The sequence below is a fragment of the Heliconius melpomene genome, chromosome 19 (genome assembly GCF_056956725.1).
Source record: "Heliconius melpomene rosina isolate 202511_hmr_F chromosome 19, ASM5695672v1, whole genome shotgun sequence".
Lineage (NCBI taxonomy): Eukaryota > Metazoa > Arthropoda > Insecta > Lepidoptera > Nymphalidae > Heliconius > Heliconius melpomene.
Genome location: NC_140407.1, coordinates 9394287 through 9417968, shown reverse-complemented (window position 1 = coordinate 9417968; position 23682 = coordinate 9394287). Strand labels below are relative to the sequence as shown.

Sequence of the window (23682 nt, the reverse complement as noted above, 5' to 3'; positions counted from 1 at the left end):
AGTCAGGTGGTAGTAGCACTGACAACCGATATTTTATAATCGGTTAATCGGTTACGCACACTACTAGTATTAGTAGAAGTAGTAGAAACGCCTGCGCAACTCAGTGTGCCGCTATTCGCCTCCGCGATCAGGCGTTTGCGACTGTCTTGTCGCCTCGCCTCTTTGTGCGTCCTTACGTGAGAACTGGGAACGCAAACCTTTGTCTCGTGTGCTTCCCCTCAGTGTATGTGATAACCATGGCAGTTGACAGCCAATGTGACTCTCAAGAGACTAACTCTACAGCATCTGTCGAGGACTCCTTGAACATTACCTTCGAAAATATTTGTTACAAAGTGCGACATGGATTCTTTGCTGGAGGTGAGGGAACTTTTACATAATTGTAGCACTGTTTACTTTCGCTTAACGTTGTATATGTTATGTTTTTTTTATAAATTATAAATAAGACTGTAAACAAACAAATTAAATGATGAAATATTTATACGTAAAATTAATAGTATACAAGTTTGAAGTAAAACGTTTCGCTTCTGGCAATCTAATCAGAGACAATGAACTATAATACGACATTATTTACATAATAAATGATGTGCAAACTTTACTAACATTGTTAGAAATATAACCATCGCTTACAATAATAAATATTAGAGAAATATATATAATAAAAAAATATATATATTATATTTTGTAATGATAACACAGTTCATAGATTCATTACATTGATTTAATTTATTTTCAATAACTTTTTAAGCAATTATAGATAGAAAAATTAACTTTAAAGTTTACATTTTGCATTACAATAGTTACCCTGTCTTCCTCGACGCTCAACAGAAGTAGTATTAATTGACATTTTAAATGTGAATAAACGACACACTTATAATATGGACTACATTATATTTGTAATCTATGTTGACATTTAAATATAATAAAAATATATTATTGATAACATAATTTTACTATAAGTTACATACTTTATTTAGGACAAGGCTTTTCACTTTTATGATATAACGGAAGGGCTTATAACAAGTCTAAATTTAAGATCAAGTTCATCGAACTGCTTCAAGCGGCCATTTTGTATAGTAGTACAGAATAAAAATAGAATCTTAAAATATTTTATTGAGAGACACTTTGAACCTTACAAGTAAATCCTAAACATTTACATAAAATTACATTTTTAAAGTATTTTTTAATAGACATATACAAATAAGTATATATAATTACATAATTTTGTTAGTATAAGGCTGCGAGTCAATATTTTTTTTTATCAAATTTTAGTTTTTATTTGTTAAGTGTTTAAGTAAAAAAAATAATCTGTTCTGTCTTTTTGGTTATGGCGCCCCAAACGTGCCAGTTGAGCACAGACTACCAACCAATAAAATCGCAGTTCACATTTCTACACAATTAATCTTACACGACATACTTATATTGCAAATATACCCAAAGATAAAACTCATGAGGAATGAGGAATTCATCAAAATATTTACTACGAATAAAGGACTTACAAGAAAAACACGAACTTTTATATTAATTGTATTTAGTTATTATTATTAGAAAGAATCACGTAATTGAATACTATGTATTAAATTAACCATAAATAAGTAAATATTTCGTAGAGTGTTTCGTATGTAGTAGTTATCTACAGCTGGACAGTTATTATCAGGCTGTGAATGATAAGGGAATTGTTAATTAGCGCTCAAACAATATTCATTTATTTTGTGGAATTACCGAATATCACTTAGTATATGAAATTTAATTTCTTGCACGAGCTAACACTGCATGGAATGGAAGTAGGCCAGTATATTTTTCTACTGGTGTTGAGCAAGTATCCGTGGAATCATATGTAATCAATTGTATATATAAAACAAAAAAAAACCTGTAACAAATTTTTGGTAATTTTGCAAAATAATTTGAAACAATCCTAAAATAGTTTCGATTACACATTTAGCAGATTTCGTAAATCTTTGGGCTAGAAAAGGTTTCGTTAAATAAAATAAAATGCCACTCATAGGGACTGCCGATAGAAGTGACAACTTATAACTTAGAATTTTAGCATAAAATTTAATTTTAAATAATGTTTAAATTCAAAATTGTCAATATCATGTACTAAATAATAATATTTTGGTTTTGTTTTGTCAATTCAATTTAAAAATATAATATTTTTTGAAGAGGAGGCCGGGGGTGGTGGGCCTACTTCTAGTTCAAAGAGCTTTAGGCTTTAGAAAAAAATGTCAAGTACCTCACTAAAAATTACATAAATATAAGCTATATTTATGTAATGTGTGTGTATGTGTAATAATTGTGTATGCATTTAATAGAAAAGGAAAAACGAGTCAACCTACCCCTTAGGGTAACTTGACTTGTCGCTAGGGGTACAGTTAAGAGGAAGTTGCCCGTCGTCGTATGTACTCAATATAGAAAATCATTTTGAATTCACTATATATCTTAATTTAATAATTTTTTTAAACATAAACGACTTAAAAGTTGAATGCTTGTATACCTGGTATATAGTATATTAAATGAAGTTGATTTTAGCTATGACGAGAAAAGGAAAATTAGAATTGACAATAGCAACCAATAGGGCTCTGATATATTGCCATTTCCTGCCGAATTTATATTGAGATACCGACCTCTGCGGATCAAAAGGAGTTAAATAATAAAATCATATATACTTATATCTATACTAGCTATAGTTCTATACTAATGTTATAAAGTTAAAGAGTATGTTTGGTTGAACGCATTAATATCAGTAACTACTGATTCGAATTGATACACTATTTTTATGTTGCATAATTAATTAAGAAAAGCTATTAGGCTATATAACATTCGGTATTCGATTTGATGTAAGCTACTGTACGTGATCATCTTTGCCTGGTGTGCTTATAATATGTCATAAAAAACTCTTAGGTAGTTATTTCCATTTGACCAGAGCGTGGGCGTATCTGGAAATATTTTCCAGGAAAAACTAGGCTTATTTCAAGGATATTTTTTTTTGTGAATAAAGTTTCTGGGGTGGGTATATAATTACTCTGGAATGGTCTCCGATCAGTATTTATACATCGCTGTCAACTCCTCAAGACCTGTATTTATAAATCGCTCTCAAGATCGATCCTGAGAACTATCCTGAGATGGCGTTTTAATATAATATGAATAAAAACATCATCTCAAGTTCAATCTCAGAGTTGAGAGCGAAATATAAATATTGGCCGAAGAAATCGGCGGAAGTTACAACGAAGTAGTAACGCAACTAGCAACAACACATATAATTCTCTAAAAGGAAAATGGGAAATATTTATGCCATTTCAAGCTAGCTCTTCATGGTAATGGCATATATCAAACACATTCTAATCTATACTAATATTATAAAACTGAAAAGTTTGATAGATCGCGCTGATCTCAGGAACTACTTTTTCGATTAATTGTTTTTTTTCCATATATTCTTTTCAACGAGGATGTTATTTGTGTACCTGGGGTCAGAATTATTTCGGGAAATTAAAATTTGTTACGTATAGTTTTTTAGTTATTTCCGTTAGAACAAACGGCGATAGCTACAGGCACAAGCTAGTATTTAAATAATTAGAATAATATATACTTACATCTTAACTTCTGCTCTGTAATAGGATGAACAGTTTGATGAACATTTGACCTATAAATAAACTTTAACGTGCAACTTTAAACATTCTAAACATTAAAAATTTTAATTATTATAGTACACAAAAAAGATATATTAAAGGCTTTTAACAAAGTAATTTATAAAACTAATCGATTTTCAACAAAGCCAACTCTTCCGCAGCGCGTTTTTTCTGAGCTGAAAAGTTTTCAAGGAAATATATTTTAAACCGACGCTATAAACTTGTTTTACGAACAGTAAATTGAACAGTTGATATAAGAAAAATCATTTTTTTTATCTTCACACTGTACTCCGCACAGCAGGTTAGGCAGAGAGAACTTATTGTTAAGACATTCCGGTCCCCATCCTCCGCTGGAAATATTTAAAATATTAAATATTTCCATTTCCTCGAGTGGGAATAGAACCCACAACCTGTCTCAAGTCGACTGGCCTTAACAACATGGTATACTTAATCTATCAATAATCAATCTTTTAATTTTTTGTTGAAATATAACGAAGCGATCATACATTAATTTCATAATAAAATAAAATATTAAATTTATTAAAAAAAAAACATGAAATCCACATTTAAATTTAATATTTTTTGCAAATTGCAAAATTCCAGTACTACTTGGACTTTGTATAGATATAAGTTTGAGGCTCATGGCCATGGTAATATGATGTGGATATGAGAATTATACAGCGTGGACTGCAAAGATATACACATAAATATTCGCATTCGCTCTCCTAAGTATACGAATGCAATACAATACAATATATAATAATATCATAATTACAGCAAATGTTAGTGAAAATGTTATGTATGGGTTTTGCTTCTGAGTCCACGTACATTTCGATAATATATATTTAGATAGGAAAATGTTAAACTTTAACGTTGGAACTTTACACGAACAAACAAATATACGTATATATTTGTATTATTTTGTTTTCATCATAAAATACTTGAAAAATAATAAAACACTTAAAAACCGTGTGAACTTGAAGAACTACAAAAACATATAACGTGTGCTGAGTGCATTCAGTGCGCATGTCCTATAATAGGGACGGCAGATTACTACAAGAGGATTTTATGAATCATATTTTATTATTCATTTACAATTATTTATTTTTTATTTTAAAAAGATAACTATATCATACAGTTTGGACGCATTTTAAAAGGGAAATTACTCTTATATTTATGTGCATAGATTATCCTAGGCTAATTAGATGCAATGCGTTAAAAGTAAATAAATAAATTTTTGAAAGGAAAAATGAAATAAGCTAAAAATTATAAGATTTTAACAATTTTCCTGTCAAAAGATAGAATGAATATATAGTCGAAATTGGTGAAACATAAGCACGACACTAAAACAATGGTTATGGCCAGTCGCACTCGCCTTCGACGTAGTAAAGATTAATTTGGAATAAATTTGTGTAATTTTGATACATGCGTGTATAAAGCCTTATTTACTTACGTTTAATTTTTTTATTTATATTGTTTCTCTGAAAATTGTTTATGAGAAACATTTTTTTCCTACTCTAATACTGCTTGTACTTATTTAAGACTAGCGACCCCCTTGCGGCTTCGCCCGCTTTTACTACTGGATTATTCATATAATGTATGTTTGCAAAGCACTTAAGATAATGTAAAAATTAATTAAACCCTAATGCAACCCGCATATTCGTAGTTTCAATAAGGATTTTCCAATTGTTTTACTCGGCAAGGATTTTTTAGTAGGTACCGTAATTTTAAATCTGTGCTACTAATCTTTTCAAGTACTTATTAAAATATATTTAAATGACTATTTTTAGATAGTTAAATGACTATTTTTAAACGGAAGAAATTATAAACAAAAACCTACCTACTAATAACTACTTTAAAAAAATATGAAACCAAATATATCGCGCTGAAATAATACATTCAACTCCAATTATCCAATACGTGCAAACGCATCAAAATCTTCGTTGCAATAGAGGCAAGCGGGTTTTTTTTTTTCGAGCTTGTGGTTAATGCTTAAGAGGGTATTCTGTCCCTGATGAAAAGCAAGCACTACGTGGCTGCCTGTGAGGAAAATTAAATAGAAGGCATTGGCCGGGAATCGAACCCGGGCCGCCCGCATGGCAGGCGAGCATTCTACCACTGAACCACCGATGACTGCTCATGACGCGCTTGTATAAGCAAAACGTCGCGGGGCGCGTTTCGCAGCAAGGATGTTTTGATATTGTAACAACTTCTAAAGTACTTATTAAAATGAAAAACAGTAAAAGACAGTTTAGATCTACATTAAATGGCCAACGTAACTAATATACTTATTTATATGCTGAGAGTAAGGGATAAGTAAAACTTGAGTCGGCACAGCTGATGTGTCAACGGCGGGATGTGTCAACAATTAAATGCGTTTTTCTCTAATACTATTCGCAATTTCGAAATAGTGTAAAAAGCAAATTTTATCTTCGTTTAACGTAGAAAATTAATAAAGTATTTTAAAGGATAAGGATTAATACCATTATGGAAAAATATCTCTCACAATAAAAAATATATTGAAATTACCATTTTTAGACAGAAATATGATCACTACACATTATCCTTAAAAGATAAAAATATGCCATCGCGGACTTTTTTGTAGATCTTATTAAGAGAAACAATACTCCAGTACATTATTTTCATGTAGTACTTACCATTAAAGCAGCGCATGCGCGAAAGTGTCTCAACGGGTAGGACTTTATACACATTTATCGTATTTATGTTAATTTACATAAGAATGTACAAATAATAAACTATATATAAACCTTCCCTGAGAAATACTCGACCTAATGGTGAAAACCGCATAAAAATCCGTTGGGTGGTTTAGAAGAAGAAGAGTTAGAAAGTTCAGACAGACACGAAAAGCGACTTTGTTTTATAAGATATAGGATATATTTACTATACCTGTATTATAAATAATATCATAATTAAATAAATATATGTGATTCATAAATAAGTATGTTGTTGAAAAATATCTATTTTTGTTACGTGTTAATAGTAAAAAACTGTTTCCTGAAAAATCAAATACAAACGTATATTTTTGTACCTATTCTAAAACCTCTTAACGGTCTTGTATTTTTTATTAAATTAAGAATCATTTGCAATTAACGAAGAACCTATAATAAAATATATAAATGTTTAATAGTAATTAACAAGTCAAGGACATAAGATAATTATTGTTTGTCAACGACCTTAATTAAAATATTAATTTACTTAAAGTAACGAAGAATTGTAAAATTATGTTTAATTTTTTTTGACATATTTTTACATTTCTAAATAAACTTGTGTAAACATTACAAATTAAGCGATGTTTTTGTTAGGCATGAGACATTCATAGAAATAGAATAGCTGAATATGTATGTGCAGGATAGGATAGTTTTTAAATTAAAATAATAATAAATTTAAAAAGGAAAAAAATAATAAATTTAAAATCACTACCAACCCAATAGTGTCAACAGTCATTTTGCAATTAAGCTGTCTTTGCCTAGATTTTAATAAACTAAAAAAACATTATAGCGAGGTCAGTATCTACTTACATTATATATTTGTGACATAAAATATTTATGATCATACAAATCCCCTACACGCGGTGTCGTCTGATTTTTTTAACATATTTAAGACAGTAATAATAAATAATAATAATGTAAAATTTATTTCTCTTATGTAATAAAAGTATATTGTTAAATAATAATAACATTTTTAAAAGTGCGACAAGCAACTAAATCTCTAACTATACATATAAAATGTAGTACATTTTACATAACTAAATTTTTGTAATATTTGTCACAAACCTTACTTCTTATTCTATTCGTTATGAATAGACTACGACAGAAATTCCGACATTAGTATAGGTATCTACTATTTTTATACTTTTACGGATTTTTTGTCAGTGTAGTGTTAGTTTGTAAGTGTACGGAACTTGTGTCCGAGCTGTTCACACGGAAACTGTTGATAATGTAATGCGTTTATTATGCAGGGTGTATTGAAAGTTTCAAAACCTTTCAACTACACTAGACACTTAACTAGACTAATTATCGTGTCATAATAAATTTTTCAATTACAGTCACTCGTGTTGACACAGAGACACTCGATGTATACACTGAGTGTACCGTGTATAGTGTTATAGTCTATTCGGACCTCAAGGAACAGGATAAACTGTCGAAGCGACTGTCATAATTGTATTCATTCTATGTTGCAATTAAACCTTGTAACATCTATAGGTTTATTTATCTCATATATTTCCTCTTTTTGTTTGCAGGATGTAAAACAATTCTTAATGAAATCAGCGGGCAGTTTAGTGCGGGTGAGCTTACCGTCATTATAGGACAGTCGGGCGCGGGCAAAAGCTCCCTAATGGACATACTTGCTGGTTATACGTAAGTACATATTTAATGAATACTTAAATTATATAATATTACATCTTTAGATTTACGATATCTTTTATGAAACATTAAATTGTAAAAATTTACCTATATATACTATATACATTAATAATTGTGAAGGTTATTTTTTACTTTGTAAGTTGCATAATATTCGCATATATTTCAATATATAAGTGCATTAATGATAAATTCCAAATATTATTTTTAATTTTAATAAATGTTCAACGTAATTCAGGTTATTTTTGTTTTTTTTTTATTATACATATTTGTTTATTACACTACACAGTTTATTTTTATTAATAATAAATTTAAATATTGCTATAATTATTACTTAAATCTAGACTTGTGTGATTATATAAATACAGTTTCTATATATATTTCTATATAGATACATCTCTATTTTAGATTTTAAATTTAATATATATATATTTTTAATTGAAAAAAACTCTTTAAAACTTACACTTCTTAGTAGTTTAAAAGGGACCTAGGGACCATCGAAATATAATAATTTAATTTTACATGCATTAGGTAATATAGATGTAATTGTGTCAATTTATATTTGACATGGTTTCAAATCAGCTGTGGTAGTCATCCTATCATAATTAAAACAAATACTTTGTTATTAAATCGCAAATTAATGTCTATAATAACTAGTTACGCACTTTGTCTGTCGTTATTATTACGTTTAGTGTAATACGACAAGAAGATAAATAAATTAAGGCAAATGTATAAATATTATCTTAGAAAACTCGAGCATTTTCGTAACTTTTATCTACAAACGTGAAACAAAAGTTATCGTCGTATAGTTTCTAATATAATTAGAAAAAAGTTTGGGGTTTTGAAGTTTTTGAGTTAAATAAGAAACACTATATTCAAATTAAAAAAAAACCAATGAAAATTCCTTATAATACATAATAGTCATTAACATAATAAGTTTATAAATAAAGATAATAATATTATTATAGTTAAGTTAAATAACGGTTTAATTTATTATGTGAACCCACAGGAACCGGAAAGGAACCCGCAACCATTGTGATTACAGCTGTCCTGCTCCTCAGCTGAAACGATACCACTGAAGTATCGATACTTTTACTCGATACAGTATCGATCGTAAAGTATCGATACTTACTCCCTACCAATCGCGATGATACTCTTTAGATAACGATATTATTTTGTTAATTATTTATTATACAACAATTCTTATCTTCGCCTCGCGACAGTGTGTTATACAGAATAGTGACCTTAAATTTTTATCACTTTTTTGATACTATTATCAAAATTGTTAATATAAATGGACATTGCTATATAATCAGTCTAACAGGTGTTTAAATGCAAGTCATAACTTTATTTATTACTTATTAATAGAATATTATATAGACACGAAAAGAATTTTTAACATCTGCAGTTTAAAAAATAAACTTCAATTTAGAGAATTGTAGTTGTAGCATTTATAACATTAAACAAATAAATCAGCTTCACGCTGTACTAGAACCTAGTGTTAAGACACTCCGTTCCCCATTCCCCAGTTCCCCAGTTCCCCATTCCCCAGTTCCCCACTTCCCCAGTTCCCCAGGAGGCATTCTGCCTACACTGCTGTGTGCGGGATACAGCGTGAAGGTGATTTATTTTTATTTTGTTAAGTCCCCAGATTTGATATATCGGTTCTCTGGTTAATAAACTATTAACAAAAATAAATATTAAATCTAAATAAATTACGTCCGTCTTATCGTTGATAGATAATGCAATATTGCAAAATATCCCAATAAACAGATATTATTGTTGAAGTACGTGGAACGCTAAGTTTTTTTCCTTTGCAACTACCTGTATAATACCTAATACCTTTATCGACTTCAATTATTAACATGATAACAACAATGTATTAAATCTCATTACAAAGTATAAATTACTTTACAGGTGTATGTTAACAATTCAATAAATGATTGTTTTATATGATACGTGTCTGATATTAAATAATAATATTTGATTGCCTGACTAAGGCTGGCCTTATCGCACTGAAATATTACTTCTGTACCTTTTTTCAATTTTTTTTCATAAAAAATGGTTAACCCTTTCGCCTGCTTAATGTTTAAGACCGTTACGCAGCAAGGTAGGCAGAGAGAATCTAGTGTTAAGGCTCCGTTCCCCATATTTCCCCGTATTTTCTACTGTTAATAGTATAGTTGCATATATGACAATCGACACTATCAATATTACCGATATCGTTAATATTTAATAACTATCGAATCGCGATCGAACTTAAGATTTTAAATATCGCAATTATATTTATTACCTTTTAGCGCAGTCAGGTGTGCGCTAAAAGATAATAAATAATATTTTAATATCGACTGCCTAATCTTTATCCTGTTTTGTGTTTGGGCATACTAAAGCACAGTGGCCATGCTTTTTAATTTTAATATTTTATTATATTATTTTATTAAATATTTTATTTAACTGTATTTATACTTGTAGTATGTGGACTGTAATAGGAGATAAATAATATATATAAAAATGTATGTAAAAATCTTGCCCTTAAAAGAAACTAGATAATGCGGAAGTGGTCATTGAGTTATAATGAATCTCATTTCCTTTCAATCCATGTTCTTTGTCATCATATTACTGCTTGAGAAATAAAAAAATAATCACCTTCACGCTATATCCCGCACACAGCAGGGTAGGCAGAGGGGACCTAGTGTTAAGACACTCCGGTGCCCACTCTCTGCCGAATTCTGGAGGCATTGCGTATTGAATGGCGGATCTCAACGCCGCCCTTTGCCTCGACCAATTTAAATAATTATTTAATTTCTTGAGTGGGGATCGAACCCACAACCAATCAGTTTAGTCTCTACGGCATGAATAAATGGCCTTGAGAAATTATTTTTTTTTGTATAATAGATAGTATTTTAACTTATTATTTCTACAAAGTGTATATGAGACTGCAATAGGGCTTTATTGTTTCATTTTATCTGTCTACCGTTGTTAACTTCCTCGTGCAAAGTTATGCCATAAATATAACATCAATTGTAACTTTTAAACATTAAAATTCGTTTACTATTTTTAAATCTTAGTGGTAAAATACATAAAAAAACAAACCGACAGCCAACAAAAAGAAGAATTAATTATTAAAAAGTCTATCTGTATGTACATCATACCGAGATAGATTAACATGTGATAAAAGATCTTATTATATGAAAAATATAATTGGAATCAACAAAGAATACAATGTTCAAAATATATTACAACTCATCCAATTACAAAAATACATTAATTTACTTCTTGTCTTAAGTACCAAGTATAATCATATTTCTTATATTTTTTAATTTATTTATAGTACCTAAATAAGGCGTATGTATAAAAATTATTACGGCCGTAACACCTACATCCAAATAACGAATAACACCAATATTTGTCCTGTTGTGCGGTGTTAAGTTACGGTAAACAAAGAAAGAAATATCTAGACACTAGAATTTTTATGCCTGTTTTAGTTTAAATATCTTAGCTTCTCATTCTGGTTCGACAAAGTGTAGATCTCACCGTGCAAGGTAAACGGTAGAACGGCATAAGTAATTAATTAGTTGTAAGATATATATGTATTATTTTTTGCTAAAAAAATGTTTAAATCTGTTCAATTCGACATGAAATTCAAGTAATAAAATTTATTTAACATTTAAACCTTTGCTATTTTTCAAATTGAATGCTTTACTATAAGAAAATTGAAAAATTTCAGAAAACCTACGAGCGGCAGAATATGTGTCAACGGCCGAGTTCGCAACGAAAAGATGTTCCGGCGACGCTCTTGCTATATCTTGCAAGATGATCAAGTACACGAGATGCTCTCAATAGAAGAGTCATTGAGCATTGCTGCTGAACTTAAGTTGGGTAACCACGTCAGCACGCAACAGAAAAAACAAAGGGTGGGTTGTGTTGAACTCTTGCTATTATTTGCTAACAGGTATTATTTTATTTAATTTAATAACGAGGCCGTTCTGGCGCAGCGGCACAAGGAGTGACTGTTAAGACATTGTAGGTTTGATTCCCTTTGGAGGGAATTAATTATTTAATATTCATTAATTTCCTTGCTGTGGTAACAAGACATGACGATGAATTTCGCAAAATAATATGCAATATCTCGAAAATTCGCAACGGACTGTTATCTTGACACTACCGGACATAGGACTAAAGGACATTTTTTACCAAAACAACCTTAAGAGTAATCAAAATCTCTAATTATACACATGTATATACAGCTTCTTGTTTTTAGCGTTTTAAATATCGTGTCAATACAATTTAACCTTGAACTACGTACAACGAAATTAGCTACACGTTCCTCACGTAATATGTTATTATTAAATTAATATAATTAACATAAACAATGATATAAAAAAAACTTATTCTCAATGAAATAAACTGAATACATGACCAGTACGAAAAACTCAACATTAATTACCATAAAATTTTAAATACAACATAATTAATTAGGTTATTGTTATCAACAAAAAAAATTAAGATAATACTTAAAATATATTAATTAATAATAATTTTATTATTTGCCCTAATGAGTTTATTTTTTCTAGATAGAAGAAATAATAACGTCACTCGGAATGAGCAAGGCGCGTCACACAAGGGCCGGCGACTTGTCAGGAGGTCAAAGAAAAAGACTGGCTATAGGACTGGAGCTAGTCAACGACCCGCCCGTTATGTTTTTAGATGAACCTACAAGGTAAACATTATATAATTTACTTATATAATTTATACCCGGCTTAGAGTGTTTTTTGTTTTTTCGATACGTATATTTTTATACCATTCGACAATGTAAAAGAAACAAAATTGTTTTTTTTTTTATTTCAAATAGTAGAGAATAGAAATCAATCAATCGCGGATATCAGAAGAAGAAAGATCCATCTCCGTATTCATATCCGTATTTTTTTGGCGGATCTTTTACGAATTTTTTTCCAAATTAATTTAAAATATCTACTTATTGTCTAAAATTTGTAGTTACATTCTAAATTATTAATAGTAACTTTTGTTCCGGCCAACGTCGACGTCGAAATTACCGATCAGCTGATATTACTGCCATCATTAAATATACTTTGTTAACGATTCTGCACAACACTACATAAAATGTATAGAACATGAATTTTACTGCGTTTTATTATTTCAATATATGTTGTATATTATTTCTTACATACTTGTATTGATGAAGTCGTCGTGGCGCAGGGGCACAAGGGCGCGACTGTAATCGAGATGGCTTTGGGTTCTATTCCCATTAGGCGGAATGAAATCTTTAACCATTTAATTCTCGTTACCCTCGTTCTGGTAACAAGGTAAAGCGTTCCGTTGACTTCCGCCAATCAACTCGCAATGCTTAGTGGGGGACAGAAGTGTCTTAATAGGAACGGAGTGTCCTAACACTAAATTCCCAGGTCCCTAGGTGCGTAAAGCTAAAAAAAACATCTAAGTATTGTATCGTACTGTTTTTCTCAGTATAAGTAGTATTAGTTTCGAATTGATTTATTTTAAAATTACATTATAATTTAATCTTATTCGTTTAACCTTAAAACACTTACCTAATTGATTCGTGCAAAATTGTAAATTATAATTTTGTGAATTATAAAGTTATTGGAATGAACGGTTCAATAGCATACGTTATGGGCTATGGCCCAAGTGAATAAAGGACATTATGAACAATAATGTCCTTTATTGTTAATGCCCGAGCAATATGAATAAATACTGGCTATGTCGGCCCAACTGATTAATTCATAATTATGATGTCATCTTCATTATTTATCACATCATAGGATACGTGGACCATTGGATTTTTTTAATAAGTGTGGAAGCCTGAGAGTTTCAAATGATCGTTTTTGATTGGTTTTGCATTGAAAGTGCACAGACGGAAGCGAAAATGTTTTACTTTCATATGTGTTTAAGAAATTAATCACAGAAATGTCCTGACATTCATTCGTCGTCGTACCACTACGTCGTACAAATAACCAATAATATATGGTGCCGGTTTTTAAACGGTGGTTATAATAACAAGAAATTAGGATAAGTCCTCACCAACAATGTTATCACACATTGACGTGATTATTATTCGATGAATTTGATACACTCTTTATTTTTAAAACAATTGTTTAATCTTTTTAAGCTGTTAAAATATTTTTATCTACATTACTTATACATTTGTATTAGAGCATGAGCTTAATTTTTTATAGCTTCTCGCTCACCTTTTCGCACATAGCAGAGTAGACAAAGGGAACCTGGGAACCCAGTGAAGATACTTCGTTCCCAATGAGACACTTTCATTGAAAAATAAAAATCCTTTATTAGATAAATCATTTACCTACGTCAAGTGTGGTCAGCCGTGGCACAGGCGCACAAGCGTGTGGCTGTAACGACAGGTTTACATATATTTTTTCTTCGTTCTGGTGTCGAGGTAGAGGACGGCGTTGAGTTCCGCCACGCTACACGCAATGCCTCCAGAATACGACGGATAGTAGAGGACCCTGCTACATGCTGGATACAGCGTGAACCGAAAAATAATTACGTACGTCATAATCGCATCGTTCGATTATGACGTAAGTAATTATTTTTCGGCTTCAAAGTCTTATCACTGGAATTATTTATTATTATATATAAGCAGTTGTGTTATACCTTGAAAAAATATATATATTCTCATAGGATGTATGGAATTAATGTCTATTGAATGTGATGCAGGATAGTTGCCATCTAATGTAATAAATTGTACCATTGACTGTGAAAAGAGCAACTGTTGAGTTTCTTGCCGGCTCTTCTCAGCAGAACTGCCTTCCGAACCGGTGGTAGCTTTTTGTTCATATATTCATTCGACGATTTAAAAGTGCTTGTAATAATAGTCTATTTGAATTTTAATAGATTTGATGTAGTATGTTCAAAAAGATTGATAACTTACTAATGGCCGCCCGCAACTTCGCTTGCGAGGGCTTATGGCCCTTGCAATGCTACTTTAACTACCCGTTGTGATTGAAACTTGCAGCAAGTAGCGTCGACAGAGAACCTATGTAAAATAAAGAAAATTACGGTAACGGGAAAATCAAAATGATATACTTAAATACAAATAATATCCTAAGTGGAATCGATCTCACAACCATCGGAATTACAGTACAGGCCGACATTTGTCAAAAAGTTTAATTCAAATCCATTCCAGTACCTAGTTCAACAGACAAACATTTTAAAAATCATAGATTCATATTCTATTACATTTTCTATTTATATTGACCAAATGATTTTTTTTTCGTATAAATCCTAAAAGTAACAACCACTTTTTTTTTCGACATTATGATTTAAAACATTTTACGTTCCTTCTCTGAAAATTTATGCGTCAATCATAAAATTTATTAAAAAAAATATTATATATAAGTTATAAAAAGAATGAAAATGTAATTGCATCATATTTAAGTGCACTTCACTTAACTTACAGTGGCCTCGACAGCTCGATATCGAAGCAGCTGATATACCTGCTGCACTTGTTAGCGCGACAAGGACGCACTGTAGTGATCAGTATGCACCAGCCATCAGCGATACTCCTCCACATGGTGGACAAACTGTACGGGGTCGTCGCTGGGAGATGTGCTTACATGGGCTCAGTGTTACGACTTCTACCGTATCTCAAACAATTGGACCTCATATGCCCGCCTTACCATAACCCTGTGGATTTTTGTAAGTATAAAATAAAAAAACATCTTGGTGGCCTGGTGCCACAAAGGTGTGACAGAGGCACGGCGTTAAGTGTCGTTTTTTTCAGCCAGAAACAGGGTAGGCAGAGACCGTAGACAAAGTGTGATAGAATGAACGCCGCGCTTTCTATTGTCAGAGTCGAAGAATAATAAAGAACTATGCATTTAAGTAGAATTTTTCAATACTAGCGGACGCGCGCAGCTTCGCTTGCGTAATTAGGGGTGAATTCTAATAAACCACGAAACATGTGTTCAATGAAATATTTTTAAGAGTCTAAATTTCAAATTTTATAAAAATTGGTGCCGATGTAAAGTTTTTTCCATACAAACTTTCAACTCCTATTTCACCCCTTTAGGGTTAATATGTTTCAAAATCCCTTCTTAGTGGATGTCCAGATTACGAAAGTAAACATCTGTCCAAATTTCACGTTTCTACCATTAGCGGTTACGGCTGTGCGTGCGTCTTACCTCAGTCAGTGAGGACAAGTCCTTTTATATATACAGATAAATATCAATACATATAATTGAAAGATTACACACAATTATTATTATCAACAGGTCTACCTGTAGACGTGTAAAAAAAAACGTCTTAACAACATATAACACGCTACGTTATAAAAAAACCGGATAAGCGCAAGTTTTGAAGAAAATTATGAGCCCGACTCGCACTTTTCCGATTTTTTTTATACAACTTTAATATTTAAAAATAGTTTTTTTAAGTTTTACGAAAAATCCAAAAATATAAACTATACGAAATGAAGGTCGTATTACGTATATAAATAACAGCATCTATTTTGTTGAAATTGAAATATGTTTAACTGAATAAGTCATCAAAATCGCATCAAATACTTTTAAATCGAATTTTAAACAACGATGATTGTTTTTTACAATTATTGTGTGGTTAATGGCATGACGTTGTAATAAAAATATAGTCAAATTGAGAACTTCCTTTTTTTTAAGTTAGTTACAAATATAGAAAAAAATAAATTTATTTGTGGCGACCATCACGGCGCTGTTAAACAGCGTTTAACATTCCTTGACTTGGGCTGCTTTCCTACCTGGGAGAAAGAGTTATTATTTTTTTCGAGATTATCTCATTATCTCCATCCATGTGACGGAATTTCCCATGGATTGTCGTAGCGCAGGAGTATAAGCGCGCGTTTAGTCCCAGTTAGGGCAATGAAATATTAAATATTTTCACATCGGAAATAGGCAATCGGGGAAAGGAATATCTTAACAATAGGTTCCTCTGCCTACCCCGCTATATTAGAGACATAGCGTGAAGCTGTACCTATATATTTTATCCTTTATAAATTAAAATCTATTATATTGTTTCAGTTATAGAAATATGTGGAGAGAATGAAAATGAACTAGTTAGATATTCGGAGAATGGAAAAAGTCACAAATGGGTGCAGAATAATTTTATTGAGACTGATAGAAAATTAATAGGTTTGTAGTTATTTACAATAAATGCAATCCGCATTTCCTGCTTCTATTAAGTATTGTGATTTAAAAATTCATAATTATATTCGATTTTTATATGAAAAATCATTTAGTTTTTTTTTCCCTTTAGCTTAATTTATACCTAATATAAAAAGGCCTATATATTATAAATATCAATAAATTTCCCTAAAATGGCTTTGAACCTGCAACCCTTTTATTGTGTTTTTCACTCCACAAATATTATAAAAATGATTTAATCACTGCAGAATACAAAAGGAGCATAAGTGAAGAAGTGTATTTAACGACTCTGCCTACACCTAAAGAAGATCCCACAAATAAAATATTGTTAGCTCTTAAAAGTACATATCCTACATCGTCGTGGAAGCAATTTAGCATTTTAACGCGAAGAGCTTTGTTGGTAAGTAAGTAACAAATTATTTCATATTATCTATATATATAAAAGGACTTGTCCTCACTGACTGAGGTAAGACGCACGCACAGCCGTAACCGCTGTGCGTAGAAACGTGAAATTTGGACAGATGTTTACTTTCGTAATCTGGACATCCACTAAGAAGGGATTTTGAAAAATTTTAACCCTAAAGGGGTGAAATAGGGGTTGAAAGTTTGCATGGAAAAAAAATTAAATCAGCACCGATATTTATAAAATTTGAAATTTAGATTTTTAAAAGTATTTAATTTAACACATATTTCATGGTTTTCTAGAATTCTCCCTCTAAGTATGCAAATAAGGGGTTGAAAGTTTGTATGGAAAAATCGTTAAATCGCCACCGATTTTTATAAAATTTGAAATTTAGACTCTTAAAAATATTTCATTAAACACATCTTACGTGGTTTTTTGGAATTCACCCCTAAATACGCAAGCGAAGCTGCGCGCGTCCGCTAGTTTTATATAAAAATAGCTTATTGAAGCTAGCGTAGAGAACACAAGGGTATTAATAAGAATGAAGTGTATTACCACTCGTTTCGCAGATTCACTCTACCTACTTTCTCATCATTCTTTTTCTCGCAAGGGTAAGCAGTGAGAACCTTACGTAAAGACATTCAGTTTTCCACTTTCCATTCGAATTTGACACGTTCTGTGTTGAGTAGCGAAACCCAACGCCGAAACTTGTCTCCCCCTTTGCAATATAATGGCCTCTATTTAGTAGGATTTTATAAAAACAATAAACACTTTCTATTTTTCGCTATGTCCTACATGTACGTTTTGCCTCGACACCAGAGGAAAGAAATGAACATATTAAATAATATTTCCTCGATAGGAAATCGAATCCACAACCTGTCGCATTTACAGTCACTCTATTTTCGTAATTATAAATAATAAATAATCAGCTTAGCAATAATACAGTAAAAATATATCATAGTCTTATCTATCTATCATAATTTATGCAAAATGAAACTTAAATAGTTAGGAATGATATTGTAATAAGTTAAATTATTTGTAATGTTCTTTTTCCAGGACATGTGGCGTAACCCGTCCTTCACGCTAATGATACTTAGCATACACTGCGCTATGGCTTTGTTCGTCGGTTTCCTCTTCTACAATATCGGTGGAGATGCGGCGTACGTGCAGGACAATTACAATTTTCTTTACTTTAGCCTCATGTTTCTCATGTTTACTGCTTTCAGTATGATATCTCTAAATTGTAAGTATTTTTTGGTAATATTAATTCTTACATTATTAATCCAACTTAGTCTTCTTCCTCCTGGCATTAATCCCGGCTATTGCCAGGGTCTGCCCTCCTACTCAACCTATTCCACTTTGCACGGTCTTTGCACGGTCTAATATATGAAATAAAGTTGTAACTGTTTCAAATATGTCTAAACGGAAACTTAAGTAACTGAATTTTCTCTTTTATATACTTATTTAAGAAATATAAGATTTTCGAAGTAAATAACAGATCTGTGGTAGAACACTACTCATTAAATAAATATCTTAATAGTTGTGTAAAGTTTTAAAGGAATTACTTTATCACAAGGCTGTTTCTGGTTTATTTATAAATACAATTCTATTCTACTACATAGTTCTAGATGTGCATGCTTTAATTTTACATATTATTATCCTGCTTACCCTGCTATGTGCGGGATACAGTGTGCAGATAAAAAAACGAAAAAAATAATAATTATCGTATGAATTTTAATATAACACTATATCGCAGTATTCAATTTTGATAATAAACTCTTTATATAATCTAAAAGATAACCTTAAGTCTAAATAGCATCATAGCCTTGGCACTAAGTGCAAAAAACGGAATGTTCTTCATTATTAGTAAACGAAATGGTAAACGAAAAACGAAAATAAACATGAAAAAGTCAAATGTAACTTTTCTATTACTGAAAGAAGTAAAAGTAAATATTCAGAAACAATAAATAATAAAAAAAATCTTTTTCCAGTTCCAGAACAAATTCCAGTAATAAGACGGGAACATTTCAACAGATGGTACAACACGGGCTCGTATTACGCAGCTACTTTAGTGTCGTCGTTGCCCACACAAACTGTGTGTACGTTTTCGTTCACATGCATCACATATCTCCTGACTGGTCAACCTATAGAGGCTTTACGTTTTTTTACGTATTCTTGTACGCTTTTGCTGGTTTCTTACGTTTCCATATGTATTGGACTCTTCAATGGATCCATGTTTAATGTTAAGGTAAGATTTTTTTTACTGTTATTTTTTTTAGCTTTATTCTGTAGCCTGCATATAGTAGGAACTAGGTGTTAATTCCAGACTTGGACACTTTACCTGTTGAGTGGTGGAACTTAACGTAGTCGTAACTGTCTTCTGACCTCAAATAAATCATTCCCTCGAATGGGGAGACGCTTAACTAACTTATCTAACCAGCTTAACTAACCAGTTGTAATTCTGTCCTACGGGAAATATATATAAACCAATTGATAAAAAGCAAAGCGAACAGCAAATGTATAAACTTTACAATTAATATGGCGGTTACAACTTTGTTACGAGCTCGTAACAAAACTATTAACATCAAGAAATTATGTGAATCAAACAATAATATAAACAAGCTTATAAAATAACACGCGTATTATTAAAAATGGTAATTGTAAATAAAATTTTCATATTTCTTCTTTCCAGAATGGTGTAGTCTTCGGGCCATTTTTCATCATGCCTTTCACAGTATTCTCCGGATTCTTTCTTCGATACAGTGACGCCCCTGTTTTTGCTCGATGGCTTTTTCATTTGTCGTTTTTAAAACACGGATTGGCCGGCTTAGTGATATCAATTTTCGGTCTAGATAGGCCGAAGCTAATTTGTTCAAAATTATACTGCCACTACTCATATCCTAAACAATTCCTCAAAGACAACGGAATGTTGGAAGAACAATTTTCCATTGCAGTTGTATCTCTTTTGACCATCGGTCTTGTGTTCATTTTATTTGCATATATAGTACTCAAGATAAGGTTAAAGAATAAATGGTGAATTTAATAATTAATTATGTTTTACAAGATATCTTATGCATTATGGCTGTGTTTGGGTCAAATGTAATATTTTAATTTAATTGGCTTGTGCTGATGCAAAATCACAAATAGTTATAAATTTGTAATTATTAATACAAAATACCAAAATATTTAACGTACCTTAGCTAAGTATATTTTTGTAATTTATCTGTATTAAGATTAAAAATTATGGAAAATTCTATAATTCTTTTTTATAAAAAAAAAATTAAATATATAAATGTTGTTTTTAATATGTATAAATAATTCTGTCGCTTAACGAATCTCAAAGTACGTGTGCCAAAAAACCGAAATCATATACTATTGCCAATCTTATCCTTAATACTCCTAATTGCTTGTTTTGCAAATTTGAAGCTGTAATTACATAAATGGGATATAATAAAGAACCTACAGTCAACAGAATAACTTCGTACAGTACAGCATAAATTGTTATTAGCTTATATTTTTGAATAAATATGAAAATATATATACATATATTTAGTTTCAAAATTAAATGTAATATAATATTTTCTAGATAGAGATAGATATCTACCTAGCTAATCGTAATCATATTATTATTTTTTTTATTTTCTGAACAAAAGCTATTTATTTTTAAAAACTTTCACATTCTGTTTTATTTGTTAAATAAAAATATTATTATTAATATGTAGTTCAAGTATTTCATCAATGAAGCACAAAAATTTACTTGTTGTGTATTGCATTAAAATAAATAAACATCTAGATATATTTTATCATTTAGTTACGCTAGATGAACGATATTCCTTATTTTATTTCAGAGTTTGGTTCGTAAATGTTCATAGAATTATTGAAATTAAATTAATATAATAATAAGAAATAACCCTGGCTATTGCCTTTTCAAAATAAAAATCAATCTTGTTCCAACGTGTATTCACTATATATTATATTAAGATGAATAATAAGGAATTATTAAATTTTCATATCCAGTGCAACATAATTTAGGGACAAGAATAAAAATAACAAATTCAATTAAGTTTATTATATTCCGTAACGTGCGGGAATTTTATATTTTATATTGTATTTTGTATACAATGTCTGAGTAAGGACTAGTCGAGTGTTTAGGGTGAAAACGGGTAATATTTTGTGTCATAGCTTATAGGTAATCGGATGATGGTATTTTTAATGTATGTAAGAAAAACTTTTTTTTTTTTTGTGTATACTGTAAAAGTACACATGGTAAAATCATTAAATGACAAATAAATTTGTTTATGCTATTTATAATACGACAAACTATAAAATAACTTTAAAAAGTAAAATTTGCCATTACATAATTAATTATACATTCCAACACGAGATATAATAAATAAGCACTTTTACGGTTATCTGTGATTTAGAATTTTAATTATAACTGTTAGCAGCGATTATTTATCAATTTATATATAATATATATCTAATATTAATCTAATATATAAAAAGAGATTTTGTATATAGCTAGATAATTAATTCATTGTATTGGTGCTAGCTTTAAGTAAATAATAATATTTCTTTACAATGTTGCTTTTTATTCCTTTTAATTACGTTTTATCATTTTTACAGATTCATTATGGAAGACGTCAGATGATAAGTTAATGTTATATTAACTTTTTTTATAAAAAACATAATTTCATCAAAAATATGAAAAAACCTACCAGAAGTATTTCTTAAGAATACAAAGACAAAATTTTACTATAAAAAGTTGAGGAAATATACCTACAGTCATCAGCTAACCCGAATAACTTGATAGTGTACAGGGTGGAATCGTCTGCGCTCCTTTTACAGAAGTAACTTATAGGATAAAATATTTCAAACCCATACCTTTTTTTTAAATTTCACAATTTATTATCCATACTGTATTACGTGTAACCAATAACGGGCATGGAATATCTCATTCTATTTTACGCAATTACCTATTTTCTATAATAAACCTGGACAACGTTCAACTTCGGCGCCATCACCTACGACTCGATTTGTTGCTTTGATAGCCATGACACATACGGTACCCCCGAATTGCTCTCACTGCTATGACCCTATGCGCTTTTCGCAATTGGGTTCTATTGAAAGCAGTGAGAGAATCCGCCCGCATAGGGGCACCATACAGAGCCATGGATCTCAACACACCGAGATAAAGCTGCCGGCATGGAGCATGCCGGCCGGCATTATATTAAGATGAATAATAAGGAATTATTAAATTTTCATATCCAGTGCAACATAATTTAGGGACAAGAATAAAAATAACAAATTCAATTAAGTTTATTATATTCCGTAACGTGCGGGAATTTTATATTTTATATTGTATTTTGTATACAATGTCTGAGTAAGGACTAGTCGAGTGTTTAGGGTGAAAACGGGTAATATTTTGTGTCATAGCTTATAGGTAATCGGATGATGGTATTTTTAATGTATGTAAGAAAAACTTTTTTTTTTTTGTGTATACTGTAAAAGTACACATGGTAAAATCATTAAATGACAAATAAATTTGTTTATGCTATTTATAATACGACAAACTATAAAATAACTTTAAAAAGTAAAATTTGCCATTACATAATTAATTATACATTCCAACACGAGATATAATAAATAAGCACTTTTACGGTTATCTGTGATTTAGAATTTTAATTATAACTGTTAGCAGCGATTATTTATCAATTTATATATAATATATATCTAATATTAATCTAATATATAAAAAGAGATTTTGTATATAGCTAGATAATTAATTCATTGTATTGGTGCTAGCTTTAAGTAAATAATAATATTTCTTTACAATGTTGCTTTTTATTCCTTTTAATTACGTTTTATCATTTTTACAGATTCATTATGGAAGACGTCAGATGATAAGTTAATGTTATATTAACTTTTTTTATAAAAAACATAATTTCATCAAAAATATGAAAAAACCTACCAGAAGTATTTCTTAAGAATACAAAGACAAAATTTTACTATAAAAAGTTGAGGAAATATACCTACAGTCATCAGCTAACCCGAATAACTTGATAGTGTACAGGGTGGAATCGTCTGCGCTCCTTTTACAG

General features: G+C 30.6%; 1 protein-coding gene across 1 annotated transcript; it reads left to right on the top strand.

Annotated features, from left to right (window-relative positions):
- Window positions 1–158: 158 nt before the first annotated feature.
- Window positions 159–22118, top strand: LOC146528653 (ATP-binding cassette subfamily G member 4-like). Its single transcript, XM_085203814.1, has 10 exons — window positions 159–357; window positions 7885–8002; window positions 11733–11919; window positions 12580–12725; window positions 15462–15700; window positions 17056–17166; window positions 17427–17578; window positions 18638–18824; window positions 19573–19829; window positions 20274–22118. Exons 1-10 carry the CDS (start codon window positions 237–239, stop codon window positions 20616–20618), a joined length of 1863 nt encoding a protein of 620 aa, XP_085059940.1. The 5' UTR covers window positions 159–236; the 3' UTR covers window positions 20619–22118.
- The last annotated feature ends 1564 nt before the right edge of the window (window positions 22119–23682 follow it).

What these genes read in the sequence shown, in the direction of transcription:
- LOC146528653 (XM_085203814.1), top strand. Translation starts at nt 237, where the DNA reads ATGGCAGTTGACAGCCAATGTGACTCTCAAGAGACTAACTCTACAGCA. An exon ending in ACATGGATTCTTTGCTGGAG is followed by an intron (nt 358 to 7,884) that starts GTGAGGGAACTT and finishes TTTTGTTTGCAG; the next exon opens with GATGTAAAACAATTCTTAAT. An exon ending in CGCAACAGAAAAAACAAAGG is followed by an intron (nt 11,920 to 12,579) that starts GTGGGTTGTGTT and finishes TATTTTTTCTAG; the next exon opens with ATAGAAGAAATAATAACGTC.